This window comes from Mercenaria mercenaria, chromosome 10, assembly GCF_021730395.1.
Source record: "Mercenaria mercenaria strain notata chromosome 10, MADL_Memer_1, whole genome shotgun sequence".
NCBI lineage: Eukaryota > Metazoa > Mollusca > Bivalvia > Venerida > Veneridae > Mercenaria > Mercenaria mercenaria.
In genome coordinates this window covers 22,124,015-22,139,595 of record NC_069370.1, presented here as the reverse complement: position 1 = coordinate 22,139,595, position 15,581 = coordinate 22,124,015, and the positions used below count along the sequence as shown (strand labels likewise).

Genomic DNA, 15,581 nt, shown 5'->3' with positions numbered 1-15,581 from the left:
CTTTACCGTAGAAAACTAGCATGGGCGTTTGTATCTGACTGAAAATTGGCTACATGTACACACATTTCCTTTTCATCCTGCTTACAACATTTGTAAAATTAATTTCCCAAAATGTGTAAAGTTATCAAAACTGATAATAGAGAGAAAAGAAATAACTAACATACCTAGGTCCGTCTGGGTTTGCACTGATTCTCACTTGATTTGCTTCCAGTTTGGCTGAAATAATGTAGAAATGTAAAGTTATTCCATGTGTCAACAGTGTTGCAACACATTCTAAAGTTAGTGGACCCGTAACGAGAATTGTCAAATTACGTGTTCTCCACTAGCTTATTCGGCATTCACCGGTTTTTATGGAAAGTTATGTGCGCGTTGATCTACTAAACTTCCGAAGAATGCCGAATTTCATAACAAATGTACGTTATTACACGGAAATAGCCGGCTGTCATTATGTATCCACTACTTCGAAGTCCCTGATAGTAAAAGGAAAGTAAAATAAATGTATTCTTAAAGCTGCTTGTCCAGTTTTTGGTGAAATTGTTCATATATAACACTGAAAAGTGATACAGTGGCTGAAAGTAAAAGTAAGATATTGGTCAGGAAGCAAGAAGAATTCTAATTTTCTGCATTATTTCAAAAGCACTGTAATGGTTTACCACCTCCTACACAACATTTGTTTTGTTATTTATAAGAACATCTTGCAAAAAGTTTATGTCAGTAAGTTTGAGAGTATTTACGTTTTTTTGATTTTTGAGAAAAATTATTTTCGCCTAAAATGTGTGGGTTAGTCCCTTTATAATTGGCAAAGCAACACTTTTACAAACAAAACGCACATTATTTACATAGCATTGTAAATACAAAACAACAATTACCTTTAGTGTTCCTCAATTTTTTTCTTGCAATAAGGCATACGATGACTACAACAAAGAGGACAGCTAAACAAGAGCCAAGAATAATCCAAATAAACACGTTATCATCAGAGGCAGAGTTGTCCATGTCTTTGTAACGTTTCTCATCTTTCTCTGAATTAGAAAACACAATGTGAGAAATAGTGTACCATTTATGTTAAAACCATCTACCGGATTAACTTGTCTGTCTAAAAAGAGTATATATAAAAAGAATGCAACATTATTTTAGAATTCATACAAAGACAATAATTCATGTTTAGTAGAGAAAGAAAGCAACATACACTCACGTAAAAGTGTCTGTAGATGTACCAGAAGGTAAAATAATAATAGTTTCATCATTGGATATCAGAGCTAATAACCAAGTTAAAAGGATAAAAGCTATTCAGTGCTTTACCTTGGATATGTAATCTTGGGGCTATGTATAAACGTAAATTGTAAGGGTATAGTTTTTCATCTTTTTGTCACGAATTTAAGATACCGTATTATGAAATAAAATAACATGATGTGTTTTATTTCTGTCTAAAGTGCGACTGATCGATCAAAAGCCACTACTGGAATCAAATATATAACTGGCTGTCCCCATTGCTAACCTTTTTTTTCTAACATAGCCTCTGTCAACAGAATGATTTAAAATGAAACAAATATCTTAGATCATTTTTATATTAATTATCATTGCAATACGTAATATGTCATTGCTACGGTTCATGAATATACATATAACACTTTAACCATACACATGTTTGCGTTTGAGGAAACAACAATGTTTAAAACTAGATCTAGTTGAGATTGTATTTTTTCTTTAAATATCAAGCTTGAGGCTTTACACATGTTTGATAAAGGAAATTGAAACAACTGAAACCAATGCAAATCATTTGTATACAGATTTACAAGGAAATAAAAAAGACAAGGACAGTCATTTGTTTAGTCATGTTTTAATTTAACAAGGTTTGGATAGTCATGTTTTAATTTATCAAGGCTAGGCTAGTCTTTTCTTTTAATTTAACAAGACTATGTTGGTACTTTTTAATCTAACTAGACTAGTATTGTCATAATTCACTTAACAGGACTGGGAAAGACAGAATTTAACAATACTAAGTCATTTTAAATTCAACTAAATTAGGCCAGTCTTTTTCAATTTAACAAGACTAGGATAGTTTATTTTATTTTAACTAGATTCTTATTCTAATAAATTCAATTTATCGTTAAGGACTGTTATGACTGAATATAGAAAGCTATTTATTTTACGACTTCTCAAACAATAACTAACAACAGCATATAAGCAATAGCATTTTATTCCAGGTCAACACTTCAACATACAAATAAGCTATGCCAAAGGTAGCAAACAAAATTGTATATCAATAGTATAAATTAGTGGCAGAAAAGGCCGCATGATATCAGGCTCACTGACTGACGAGCAAGCAAGCGCATGTTTTCATCAATAAATTGACTAAAATAGCAACTGCTGGCTGCGGACTTGTGAAACTAGGAATTACGCTACGTAGTAATGGGCAAAACCTAGTTCACACTGTAAACGGACCTATCTGTTAACCGACATAGCGGTAACACGCTGAAAACTGTCCTAGCTGTTAACAGACGACCTAGCGGTTAACAGACTTTAAATTGACATAGCGGTTAACACACTTTAACCGACCTAGCTGTTAACACACTTTAAACTGACATAGCGGTTAACACACTTTAACCGACCTAGCGGTTAACACAATATAACTGACCTAGCGGTTAACACACTAACGTGTTAACAGAGCTATCGGTTAGCATCACTTTAACAACAGACAAGCAACCAATGGTTCGATAAACTGTCAACCAACCTAGCGGAATACATCACTATAACTACAACCATAAAAGAGTGGTTACACTTTCAACTGCCCAAGTAGCTTACATCACTACTGCTACAGGAAACCAACCTGTGTGTTGTAACATTATCCCCGTTTAGTTATATTATGAGAATAACACATTAACTAAAATGTTTACTGGATATAGGCAAAAGCAGTTAGGATTGAAGATGACAACCCAACTACCTAAGAAGTATTGTGACCTTAGTCACCCATAGAATAGCAAGTTAAAATCTACAAGATCTCAACTATCACTGCAAAAACTGCCTTATCCACTCAAATAATAAACTGATTTAGGCAAATGTAACTCAGGCAAATTTAGCATGTAGATGGAAATCTTAAACTACCTGGGAGCATTGTGACCACAGCCACCCATGTTACCAAGGACAAGCAGCATTGTGACCATAGTCACCCATAGTATAGCAAGTTAAAATCTACAAGATTTCAATTATCACTGCAAAAGCTGCCTTATTCACTCAAATGTTAAACTGATTTATGCAAATTGAAAGTAATTCAGGCAAATTTAGCATGTAGGCGAAAAATCTAAACTACCTAAGGAGATTGTGACCACAGCCACCCAAGTTACCAAGGACAAGGAGCATTGCAACCATAGTCACCCATAGTATAGAAAGCTTAAATCTACAAGATTTCACATATCACTGAAACAAATTTAGACTTAAATTGGATATGTGATGGTTGATACACATGCTTACTCGATGTCAGTTTGAGACCTTCATCAACGCAACAGAATACTATAAATTAAATATATAATAGGTTATTTAATCTTAAAGAGTTAAGTCATTGCATTTATATCTCTTCATTTTCTGCTCAATACGTTCAGAGGCGACAACAGAATCCTAAGAAATAATGTTTCCAATCGTATATCTAGAACTGAAACTTCATAACATATTTCCCACAAAAAGGACAAATATCATAACATAGACGGTGAATTGAAAGACATGAATCAGAATAACGTATCATAAACAATTTCGTTCTTTGTGGCATAACAGTTTATAGTGCAATGAACAGAGATTAAACACGGTAAAATTATGTGCCAGTGTTATTTGTAATCCGCGCACCAAAACCCTAAAAACTCTTGAGAGAAAAGTACGGGAAAGCGTTGGATTACGTGACCTGGATGACTATACAATTTATACAACATAAAAAGTACATCAATTATATTTACAAAACAATGACTGTTCAAAATTCATATCGATCAAAGTTCATTGCACTATTTATGCAAGTTTCAACATGTAAAAACAACAATGGCTAATTTACACAATAGAAAAAGTATCTTTGCAACTGAACATCTCCGAAATGAATCATGGAATATTACTTTCACTCTGCTGAAAAAGTACTTTGTGTTCATGCTAAGACTATTGTTGAGACGTCGATTATTATTCTTCGATGTTAAGGAGCTGACCACTTCTTAGTTTCCATTTGCCCAAGTCTGATGATAGAACTACATTTGAACAAACGTCTTTCCAGGCTTAATCGTTTCTGTTACGTATATTAATGTTTCCTGTTCTGTTTATTAGTGTTGCAAGTTATTTAAACGCTTTTGCAAACTTAATTGTCTTTAAGTAATATATAACTACAAGCGAGTATATTTATATTCATCCATGTGACCTGCTATTGTAACATGGTTCATCTTATTCACTGTTCTGTCGTGACATACTAAGCTAATGGTCTGCCAAGTGCCACCGCAGCTGATTTTCTTCAAATGATTCCCGGTTTGTATGTCTCCTAGTTTTGTTACAGGAAATTACTGTTTGCCTGTGACAGAGTGAGTCTGATTTGTATGTCAGTTTAAAGATTCCAGAGTTTGTGAATGTTCCTGCTTTGTAACTGATAAAATGACTCATCAGATAAGGTACTTAAATGTTCATGTTAAAGCAATTATTGTGACACTAATTTTTTAGCTGTTTATAGTTAGTCATTCTCTTTTCTAAACTTCCATTACATTCAAGTTTCTATTCCACGAAAGTTTTGGATAAATTTGATTTATACAATCCACTTGACTGGCTTAGTTAATCTGGCTTGTATGTATATACATGTTAAACTGATGTCACATTATGATTTCCAAAACTGTTCTCCTTCAATTTTTGTTTGGTATACCATTTGTGCTTGGTATATTGTTCATTTTTAATTACTGTCTGTACACACTGATCCTCCCTTTTCTGCATCAACAGCCTAAAAATATATAAAACTCCACCGGCAGAATACTTCAAATTACATAAATAATATTGTAAACAGCAAAATAGGTCACCATACATGTACCAGTTACTCCACAAAAAACAAACTTGTATAACCAGTCTCATTTCTCTGTGAAAATTAACAACTTGACTATATGCTCCATCTATACAAAAATATGTACCTGCAAAATATCAGTAATCAAGAACCCATTTAGAACAGATCCATTCTGCATCTATTTTTATTATTATTATTATTATTATATATAGGTAACTAATGATGACCTACTAGATATTCACTAACATGTATCATTAACAATATGGCACCTAAATGGCATGACACCTAAAATGGGAGTGGTGGGTGGGATTTTGAAACCATTACATTTTGTGTTGGTTGTACATGTGCCGACTATCGACTGACCAGTGGTCATAAGCTAATGATTACTAGGTAGTACAGAAAATGCCGAGTGTATCCAAATACCAAACATAGATTGGTAAACTTGGATACACATCAAGCTTGATGCGCCAAAATAAATATTACTATTTATTAACAAAATAATAAGTATTATTTTAGGACTTCTCAAGCAGTAACTAACAACAGCATATAAGCAATAGCATTTTATTCCAGGTCAACACTTCAACATACAAACAAGTTATGCCAAAGGTATCAAACAAAATTGTATATCAATAGTATAAATTATTGGCAGAAAAGGCCGCATGATATCAGGCTCACTGACTGACGAGCAAGCAAGCGCATGTTTTCATCAATAAATTGACAAAAATAGCAACTGCGGACTGCGGACTGCGGACTTGTGAAACTAGGAATTACGCTACGTAGTAATGGGCAAAACCTAGTTCACACTGTAAACGAACCTATCTGTTAACCGACATAGCGGTAACACGCTGAAAACTGACCTAGCTGTTAACAGACGACCTAGCGGTTAACAGACTTTATACTGACATAGCAGTTAACACACTTTAACCGACGTAGCTGTTAACACACTTTAAACCGACATAGCGGTTAACACACTTTAACCGACCTAGCGGTTAACACAATTTAACTGACCTTTTCGGTTAACACACTAAAGTGTTAACAGAGCTATCGGTTAGCATCACTTTTACAACAGACAGTCAACCAATGGTTCGATATACTGTCAACCAACCTAGCGGAATACATCACTATAACAACAACCCACAACCATCAGAATATTGTAACATTAAATCTGACTTATCCTACAAGAACATGCGCCTGCCTGCTTGCCCAGTCATAGAATTTTCCAAAATAAATTTAAAGAATTTATTCCCCCAAAATTCTAATGACTTCCACTACAACTACAAGCCGAATTTAAGTTGTCTTAGAAACCTGCAGTCCTTGACGATTTATCTTCCTGACTTACTAATATACCATTTATTCCATACGACGATGACTATAACATCTTTTATCGTGCACAGTCAGGTTCTTGCAGTTAGGGCAAAGTCAGTTTTGCTGCCCATTTACTTGAACCTGTGCTAACTGTATACGTACTCATTATACCTTTTTGTTAATACAATGATATTTATGGATGTACAGACTGACGTAATGACAAGATATAAATTGTCTACCGCTCAAATTTGGCCTTGTGCTCCATTTCTGTTGTAATTTTGTGTTACTGTTCTTTCTCATGCAAACAGTTAAAATTTAAGTAAAGCAATGATTCAATTATATCTGTTAATTAAAGCTCTTCAGTCGGATCCATTTTATATGTTTACCATTGATGGTGAAACAGCTCGTGTTTAAATAGTAAAACCATAATCATAAAAATTATGGCCTCATAGCATAAAAGACAAATTGATATCAAAAACCTTACAGAATTTGTCATGGAAATTCACATGACAGCCACCCTTAAACATTGGCATTTCGAGCCTTACTCTTGTTCACTTGTTAACAAATATCATTATTTGTACACTAGAATGTTTGTTATTGCTGACCATAATATGTATATTAAATGCTAAAATTGGTTTCCCGAACTACTGGTCTCATCTGTTTCGGACAATTTACCCCTGTCAAGAATACGATTTTAATCATAGTTTGAATACTTAAATTGGTACACTGACTGGGATATTCTATGTTTGCAACATTAGATTAATAAATTTTCTGGTTTTCTCCATATCCCTAATAAGGCTTAACTTTTTTAAAATTCATATACCGTTATTTAAGCTGCAAGCAGGAGACCACAGGAACGTTCTTTGCGCGATCAATCCCATTAAACGTTAATCAGATTTAAAAAGTGTGCACATCAAAGGCACTTGAAACCGACTGTGCAAGTTATAATACCCATCTTCCAAGATATAACTTGATGTTGGTACCATGTTAAATACCTTAGCAGTTGAGACTTTTGCATTGTTATACAATGTAAAATTGAACTGACTTATTCCCATATATAGGGTTTATTACTTAATGTAACTGTTTTGAAGCTAGGCATAGTTTGAAAATTTTACATACCTTTCTGAACGAAAACTTTCTTTTTTTAATATTTCAGCTGAAATATATACAACCATAATTAATGTTATCCTACTTTTCCGTCAAATGGCTATGACTTTCTTTTGCATTTATGCTAATATTGCATGATTCAGGTTGTTAAAACTGTGAATATACATGGCAAAAATTTCAAGTAATTCTATTATGACTGTTGATAGCATTTATTTGAATGTTCAAGATATGAAAAGGATCAAACCTACATGTCATTTGTTACTTTTGATACTAATAGGTAACATTACATGCATGATGATGACTCTAATTACAATTATGATAATGTTAGGAAAATAATGAGTGTGAAATGATGAAAAACAACTCTAACATGAAAAAACATATATGATACTACATTTACATAGGTAATACTTTTTTGGATCATATGGAATATCAAGTATACATATGACTGTGGATGGCAGTATAAACCTCAGTGCTGACTTGTTTTGGTAAAAATGAGTATTATTAGTATTAAATGACCATGAATTTCAGTTGTATTTATGCTTATATTGCATGATTTAGGTTGTAACAAGTGTGAATATACATGTAAAAATGTCAAGTCAGTTTTAATATGACTGATGATGTCAGTTATTTGAATGTTCAAGTTATAAATATGATAAAGTGATGCATATGTTAATACTTTTATGACAGACTTGCATTTGTGTTTCACATGTTTCCTTGGCAATATAATGTTGATATTTACTTGATGCACCTGTTAATATGTATTGAATGTAATAGGATCATATTTATATTACTGGTCACAGACATGATGATTATACCAAGTTATCTATATTATTTTACTACAAAACTTTGTTGAACTTGATGGTAGATATACTTGAATGTATTTAAATGTTCAAATTATGAATATTTAATGTAATGTCTGTGTGGAAAAATAAGTTATTGACAACTATAATTACAGCATGTCGGTTTGTGTGTGCTACAGATGCTTTCTTCGTGATCTTAAACACTGAATAGTCATGCTGGCAAATGCCAACTTCATTCTATGCACTTGAACAAAAAACATGATGATGATATAAGATGATGATGATACATGACTAAATGCCATTTGTGTATATATCTATATATATTTCTGAGAACAGTCATGATATTTTCATTTAGTTTTGAACAGATTCCTTCCAACTTACTATTTACTAAACTCATGTTCCTGTATGTTTCCATTTATATTATATATACCAAATTATCATTGTTATAAAATGATTGTATATCTGAAAAAATCGTCTGAGCACAAACATTTAAAATGTAATCAACTCATATTTCTGTATATTCCATTTTTTACTTGTCAAATCATTGTATGTAGTATATAATTTTGTGTCTTTTTATTAACTCTAAGCTTATTTAAAAACTGCAGCCTTCAAAGTAAGAAAGTAGACCAAGGTATGAGTTAAAATACTCAATTATCCCAACCCGTGATAAAAGCCCCTCACATCACTATGTAAAACCTCTTTACACAGTCCCCAATTCCATAAAATAATGGTTGTCTTAAAGTTCAAAATACACTTTAAGACACAAAACCATAATCTAAAATTTTTAATATTTGTACTATATAAAATTTGCATCACAAACATGAAACATGGATATCTATGGTACAATACCTATATGCATTTTCAAATATAGAGTTGTTAAAATTCTGTAATATTCTGCTTCTCAAAATATAATCACTGTTAATCACATGACTTTTAGTTCCCATTTAGAAACATCTCTTCTCATATTCCTTTTATTTTTATATGCTCACTCTTTCCATGGAATACATTTCAATAACTGACTGTTACAAACACGTTCTCTTCACAATCAAAATAAAATCACTGATAACCACATGACTTTTAGTTCCCATTTTAACATCTCTCCACTTATTCCTTTCATTTTATATGCTTACTCATTCCGACGAATATATTTCAATAACTGACCGTCTCAAAACACGTTCTCTTCACAATCAAAATATAATCACTGATAATCACATGACCTTTAGTTCCCATTTAGTAACATTTTTCCTCTTATTCCTTTTATTTTATATGCTCATTCAGTCCATGGAATATATTTCAATAACTGACTGTTACAAAACGTTTAGAGAACGTGTTTTGAGACGGTCAGTTATTGAAATATATTCCACGGAATGAGTAAGCATATAAAATGAAAGGAATAAGTGGAGAGATGTTAAAATGGGAACCATGGAATACATTTCAATAACTGACTGTTACAAAACACACATCAATATTTTTTTTGCTATCCATGTCTATTTAAATATAATATATTACACATCGTACGCTTCAAACGTTTCCATTCATAAATGTCACACCTGTGTAATTAAATAAGTGAGTAAAACGCGCGATGTACTAAATAATAACACAATCATTCAACACGCCTGTGTAATTAAATAAGTGAGTAAAACGCGCGATGTACTAAATAATAATACAATCACTCAACCAATGAATCGCTGATCTGTCACGGTTGTATAGATACCATAATAATCCATTGATTTAATTTCATTGATTCGATTGATAGTAATTTTTCAAAACTGATTTAGTACAAAATACTATATTTCTCTATATAGACTTCCACTTTTTTTTTCTATTTTATTTTATAAATTATCATTCATTAAATTCGTAGTCCTATTGCAATACAAATATCGAATACATAATTAAGGAGATTGTCATCTAGCTATATTGCATAGATTCCGATGTCCAGCTACCACATGTCAACATGGTAAACAGTTCTTTTATTGCAAACACTTTCAATCAAATACAAATCTGTTTAATACTCACACTATTTTTACTACGAATGTCCAAAGAAAACGTATATGAAAATGCAATCCCAACGCGTGGAGGTCGCAATTCGAAACAATATGTCGGACTCTACCAGCCTTATAACTCTTATTCTTCCTACATCTTCTACTGTTACTCCCCCTCTGTCTTCTTACGGTCACATATGCATCTGGAACAACTCACCCAAACACGAATTTTCTCCTGGTATCACCTGATGGGTACAGACTTACAATCATACAGGGTGAGGGTTGGTATTTTTGCCTCCTCTCAAATGTCATTTAAAGGTGTAGCATGTTTCACAACCTTTGAACTTATTATTTAGTTGTCAATGTTTCTTCTGAGAGCTGGTGACATTCATCAAAACCCCGGACCCAGTTCAACCACGACATCTTCCACTGACAACTCTCTTTCGGATTCTTACATTTTCGAGGATTTCCAAAACTCACTGTCATTTGTCCATTATAACGTTCAAAGCTTCTTTCATAAAAGGGATATTCTCCAGGCTGAACTACAACATTTCGACGTTCTTTCTTTTTCTGAAACTTGGCTAAGTGATCAAATTGATTCTTCTTCTCTCATATTTGAAAACTTTGCACCACCATTCCGGAAGGATCGTAATGGCGATAACCATGGAGGTGTAATCGTGTACGTCAGAAGTTCATTTCCCGCAATTAGGCGCACTGACTTAGAAGTAGACGGCATTGAGTGCATTTGGCTAGAGATTCACATTAAACACAGAAAAATTCTATTTGGTACCTTCTACCGACCACCTAACTCGTCACCTATAGTTCTTACTCAAATAGAAAATTCTATTGGTCTTGCTTATGATACTTCTGTATCTGACATTATCATCACAGGTGACTTCAATCTAGACATCCAGAAACCCTCAACATGTTCCAAAATACAAGACATAATGATACAATACAACATGAAGCAAGTAATCACAGAATCTACACACTACACAGAACACTCTAATTCTTTAATTGACCTTTTTATACTATCTCCTACCTGTCCGATCAAAATTTCTGGGGTCGGCGACCCCTTTCTTGACCAAAACATAAGATTCCACTGTCCTATCTTCTGCTGTCTGGATGTTACAAAGCCAAAACCAGCGACGTTTAAACGGAGAGTCTGGAAATTTGATCAAGGGGATTATGAAGGTCTACGTCAAGAAGCTTTAATATTTGATTGGCAGTCGCTCTTTGATCATGATATCGACACATACACAAATAATATTACAAACCAAATACTGTCTATGTCTAACAAATATATTCCAAACAAAATTGTAACAATACGACAATCAGAACCGTCATGGATACACAACGACATACGCAAATATATCAGAAAAAGAAAACGTGCATATGACAAAGCCAAAATATCACAAAACCCTCGACACTGTCAAGCATACAAACAGCTTAGAAACAAAACAACTGACATGCTCAGACAAGCCAAACACCACTTATCTCTAAAGATTTCAGATAAACTAAAACAGCCAGATCTTAAAACAACAGACTATTGGAGAATACTTAAACAATTCATTGCACCCACTAATAAATCAAGCATCGATACATTACATGATAATGGAAACATAGTCACAGACAACACAGACAAAGTCAACCTTCTGAACAATTTCTTTCAAACCCAAACACAACTCAACGATCAGAATAAAACACTTCCACCACTACATGTAAATCCAAATGAAAATGTCCTCACTAACATTCAAATCACAGAAGACGAAGTAGAGATTATACTTAAATCACTTAATACAGGCAAAGCATCAGGTCTAGACAACATAAACAGTAGAATACTCAGAGAACTCTCCCACGAAATAGCAAGTCATTTATGCTCTCTTTTCAACAGATCTCTTCATATAGGAAAGGTACCATCTCTTTGGAAATTAGCAAATGTCTGCGCTATTCATAAGAAAAACGATCCTCATATAGTCTCTAATTACAGACCTATATCACTACTAAGCACTATCAGTAAAACTCTTGAAAAAATCATTCATAAGCACACATACTACTTCTTCAGGTCGAACAATATTATCTCTTCACTTCAGTCAGGCTTTGTTCCCAACGACTCAACTTCCAATCAACTTGTTTCTATCTACAATTCTTTCTGTCAAGTCCTAGACGAGGGCAAAGAGGTCAGGGCTGTATTTTGTGACATTTCGAAAGCATTCGACCGAGTTTAGCATCGTGGTCTACTTCATAAACTGGAGTCAAAAGGAATTTCAGGTCAGCTTCTTCTGTGGTTCAAGGACTATCTATCTGGTAGAAGGCAGAGAGTCGTTCTTTGTGGTTCCTATTCTAAAACTGTACTTATATCTGCAGGTGTTCCACAAGGTTCCATCCTTGGTCCTCTTCTTTTTATTCTATATCAACGACATCGTTACGGACATCGGTTCTACTATTCGTCTCTTTGCTGATGACACAAGCCTCTACATAACTGTTGATGATCCTATACAATCAGCAATTACACTCAACGCAGATCTCAATACTATCACAAACTGGGCCGAAAATGGCTAGCTGATTTCAATCCAAACAAAACAACCTCTTTGCTTATTTCACGAAAACACAACAAACCATATCACCCTCCTCTATCAATGAATGGCACAGTTATAGCAGAAGTAAACTCTCACAAGCATCTAGGGGTCACATTTTCTTACGATGGAACTTCACATGAGCACATTGAGACAATCAAAACAAAAGCATGGTAACGTATCAATATTATGCGCACACTCAAATTTACTCTTGACAGAAAATCATTAGAAACTATCTACACATCTTTCATTCGCCCTATCCTAGAGTATTCTGACGTCGTTTGGGACAATCTTTCTCTCCATGATCATTATGAGTTAGAGAAAATACAACATGAGGCGTGTAGAATTATCTGTGGGGCAACCAAACTAGTTTCTATCGATAATCTCTATAGGGAAACCTGCTTTGAAACTCTCAAACAAAGAAGAGAACAACACAAACTCACACTCTTTTATAAAATGACAAACAACCTATCTCCTCCATATCTCAATTCTCTCGTACCTGATAATGTGGGCGTTACGACTACATACAACCTAAGGAACGCCCACAACACAAGGGATATCCACTGTCATACACAACTATACGCAAATTCATTCCTGCCATCGGTTGTAAATGCCTGGAATCAGCTTCCTATTGAACACCGAAGCTGTACTACACTCGACTCTTTCAAAAGCAAACTCAATGCCAACAAACCCATGGTTCCCTCTCATTACTACATTGGCAATCGTAAGCACCAAATTCTACACACTCGTCTCAGAACTCATTGCAGCACCTTAAGGACGTATGCTAGAATTTGGTGCGAAAATTTTCCCAATAACAGAATTTCTTTAAACTTTGGATATTAAAGGACAATCATCTAAGAAACAAAAAAATGCAATAAAAATCATAGGTCACCGGATTCGAAAAAGAGTTATCTGCCCTTGAAAACGGCATTTCCCCCCAAAATGAAGTTTTCAAGGGCAGATAACTCTTTTTCGAATCCGGTGACCTATGATTTTTATTGCATTTTTTTGTTTCTTAGATGATTGTCCTTCAATATCCAAAGTTTAAAGAAATTCTGTTATTGGGAAAATTTTCGCCCATCTCATATACAGGGAATTCTAGCGTACGCCTTTAAAGGAACATCTATTTTCAAAAAACATAATCACCAATCCTCTATGTGAATGTGGCCAAACCGAAAGTACTCACCATTACTTCTTTCATTGTCATTTCTATCGCCAACAACGCACTGTACTCTTCAATCACATTCTAAACCTCACCACACCTTCTCTGTCTACACTTCTATTTGGAGACCCAAACCTCTCGGATGATTCAAATAGTGAAATCTTCGCACATGTCCATAATTACATCAGAACAACCAAGCGTTTTGATACATAGCATTCCTCTTTATATATATTATATAATACAATAAATTATTAATTATTGGATATTATGTATCATCTTGCTCACTTTTTCCATGCTGATAATTTTAGAACCAACCGCACTTCCAGCTCGTGTACGTGACCATATCTCTATATTTCTCTACCTCTATCTCCGCCACACTCTCATTTCTACCCTTTTTACTTCCTTCATATATCTCTTAGTCATAAACCAATGTAAAGAATACTTACTGTTTCTAAGCACGTTTAAATATATGCAGTTACTACATTACCATTTTAAAACAAACAATATGAGATAAATAGTTGTCTAGCTTTAGTAATGTATTATTGGTATGCATGTTTCATTTGCATGTTTCCCATAGTTTATAAATACTTTATTTTCGAAGTTACCAGCTATCCCTGTTTTTATAAGGAAAGAATTTCTAAATAAGCTTAGCTTCCTACTCAATCCTTGATCTGTGTAAATATATGTTTGCTGTATACCTGCTTGAAAATAAATATTGTTTAAAAAAAAGTGCAACACATTTCTATCGTTTTATATGCAGTCATGAAGAGTTTATTTTCTTAGTAAGCAAATTTGTTAATACTCTATTATCCTGTTTATATGAATTGCAGTTATATTAAGCTGTTTTGTAACCTGGCAAACAATAGGAAAGCCTGTTCAAACTCCACTGTGTAAAACATTTCAGCTTCTTCCTGCTTTTATTTAATATAAAAACTGGTCTGGGCAGCTACTTCATTAAACCATGCCATCCAAGTTGGCCGTAGCTCTAAAATATCTACAAAAGAAACATTAAAACCAAATATCATGATTTTTTAGTCGGGTTTAACGTCGCACAGACACATTTTAGGTCATATAAAAGAATTGGCTTAATAACTGCTGACAAAATTACTGCCTGTAAGCAATTACAATCTCTACTTCGTAAAGACCGATTGCAATGATTTTAAGTGTATAATTACTGACCTCGAATAAAATCTATCTACGGTATTAAATTAACATACACAAAATTAAACTATATGAGCCGCGACAAGCTAAAAAGGTCCCTAATGTTAATGTTGTTTTGTGTAAATGATGTCCAAGTTATATGACGTCACAACATGACGATGCGCCTTTTTAAATTTGAGCAAATGCTATGATACTTCCTTCATTCTATGTTTTTTTTCTAATTTTATTTTCCCTCATTAATCTTTTCAAAAGCTATTAACTAGACACTCCTTCAAAATGCTTGCTTCTCCATGTTTATGTCATAGAACAAATAACGACCAAAGCGTCATTAAATTCTTTATTCCTTAAGAAATAGCATTATCTATCATAGAAATCTGCTATATTAAAGTCTCGTTCTCCACTACATGATTTATGTTGAAATCTGAAATTTCTATTTTATGTAAAGAAATTCATGTAATTATCAAGTATGCAAAAATGTAGAAA

The 15,581-nt window shown here is 33.7% G+C and overlaps 1 protein-coding gene across 3 annotated transcripts in view; it reads right to left on the bottom strand.

The window, feature by feature from the left end:
* The window catches only part of LOC128559824 (uncharacterized), a 74,960-nt gene that overhangs the window by 49,716 nt on the left and 9,663 nt on the right, over positions 1-15,581 (bottom strand). For 2 of the 3 annotated variants that reach the window (XM_053552481.1, XM_053552482.1), the window contains exons 8-9: positions 870-1,019; positions 165-216 (exon numbers count right to left, since the gene is read on the bottom strand). In XM_053552481.1, coding sequence (XP_053408456.1) covers positions 165-216; positions 870-1,019 — 202 coding nt within the window. The remainder of the gene's footprint in view (positions 1-164; positions 217-869; positions 1,020-15,581) is intronic. The other variant, XM_053552480.1, reaches the window with a different exon arrangement.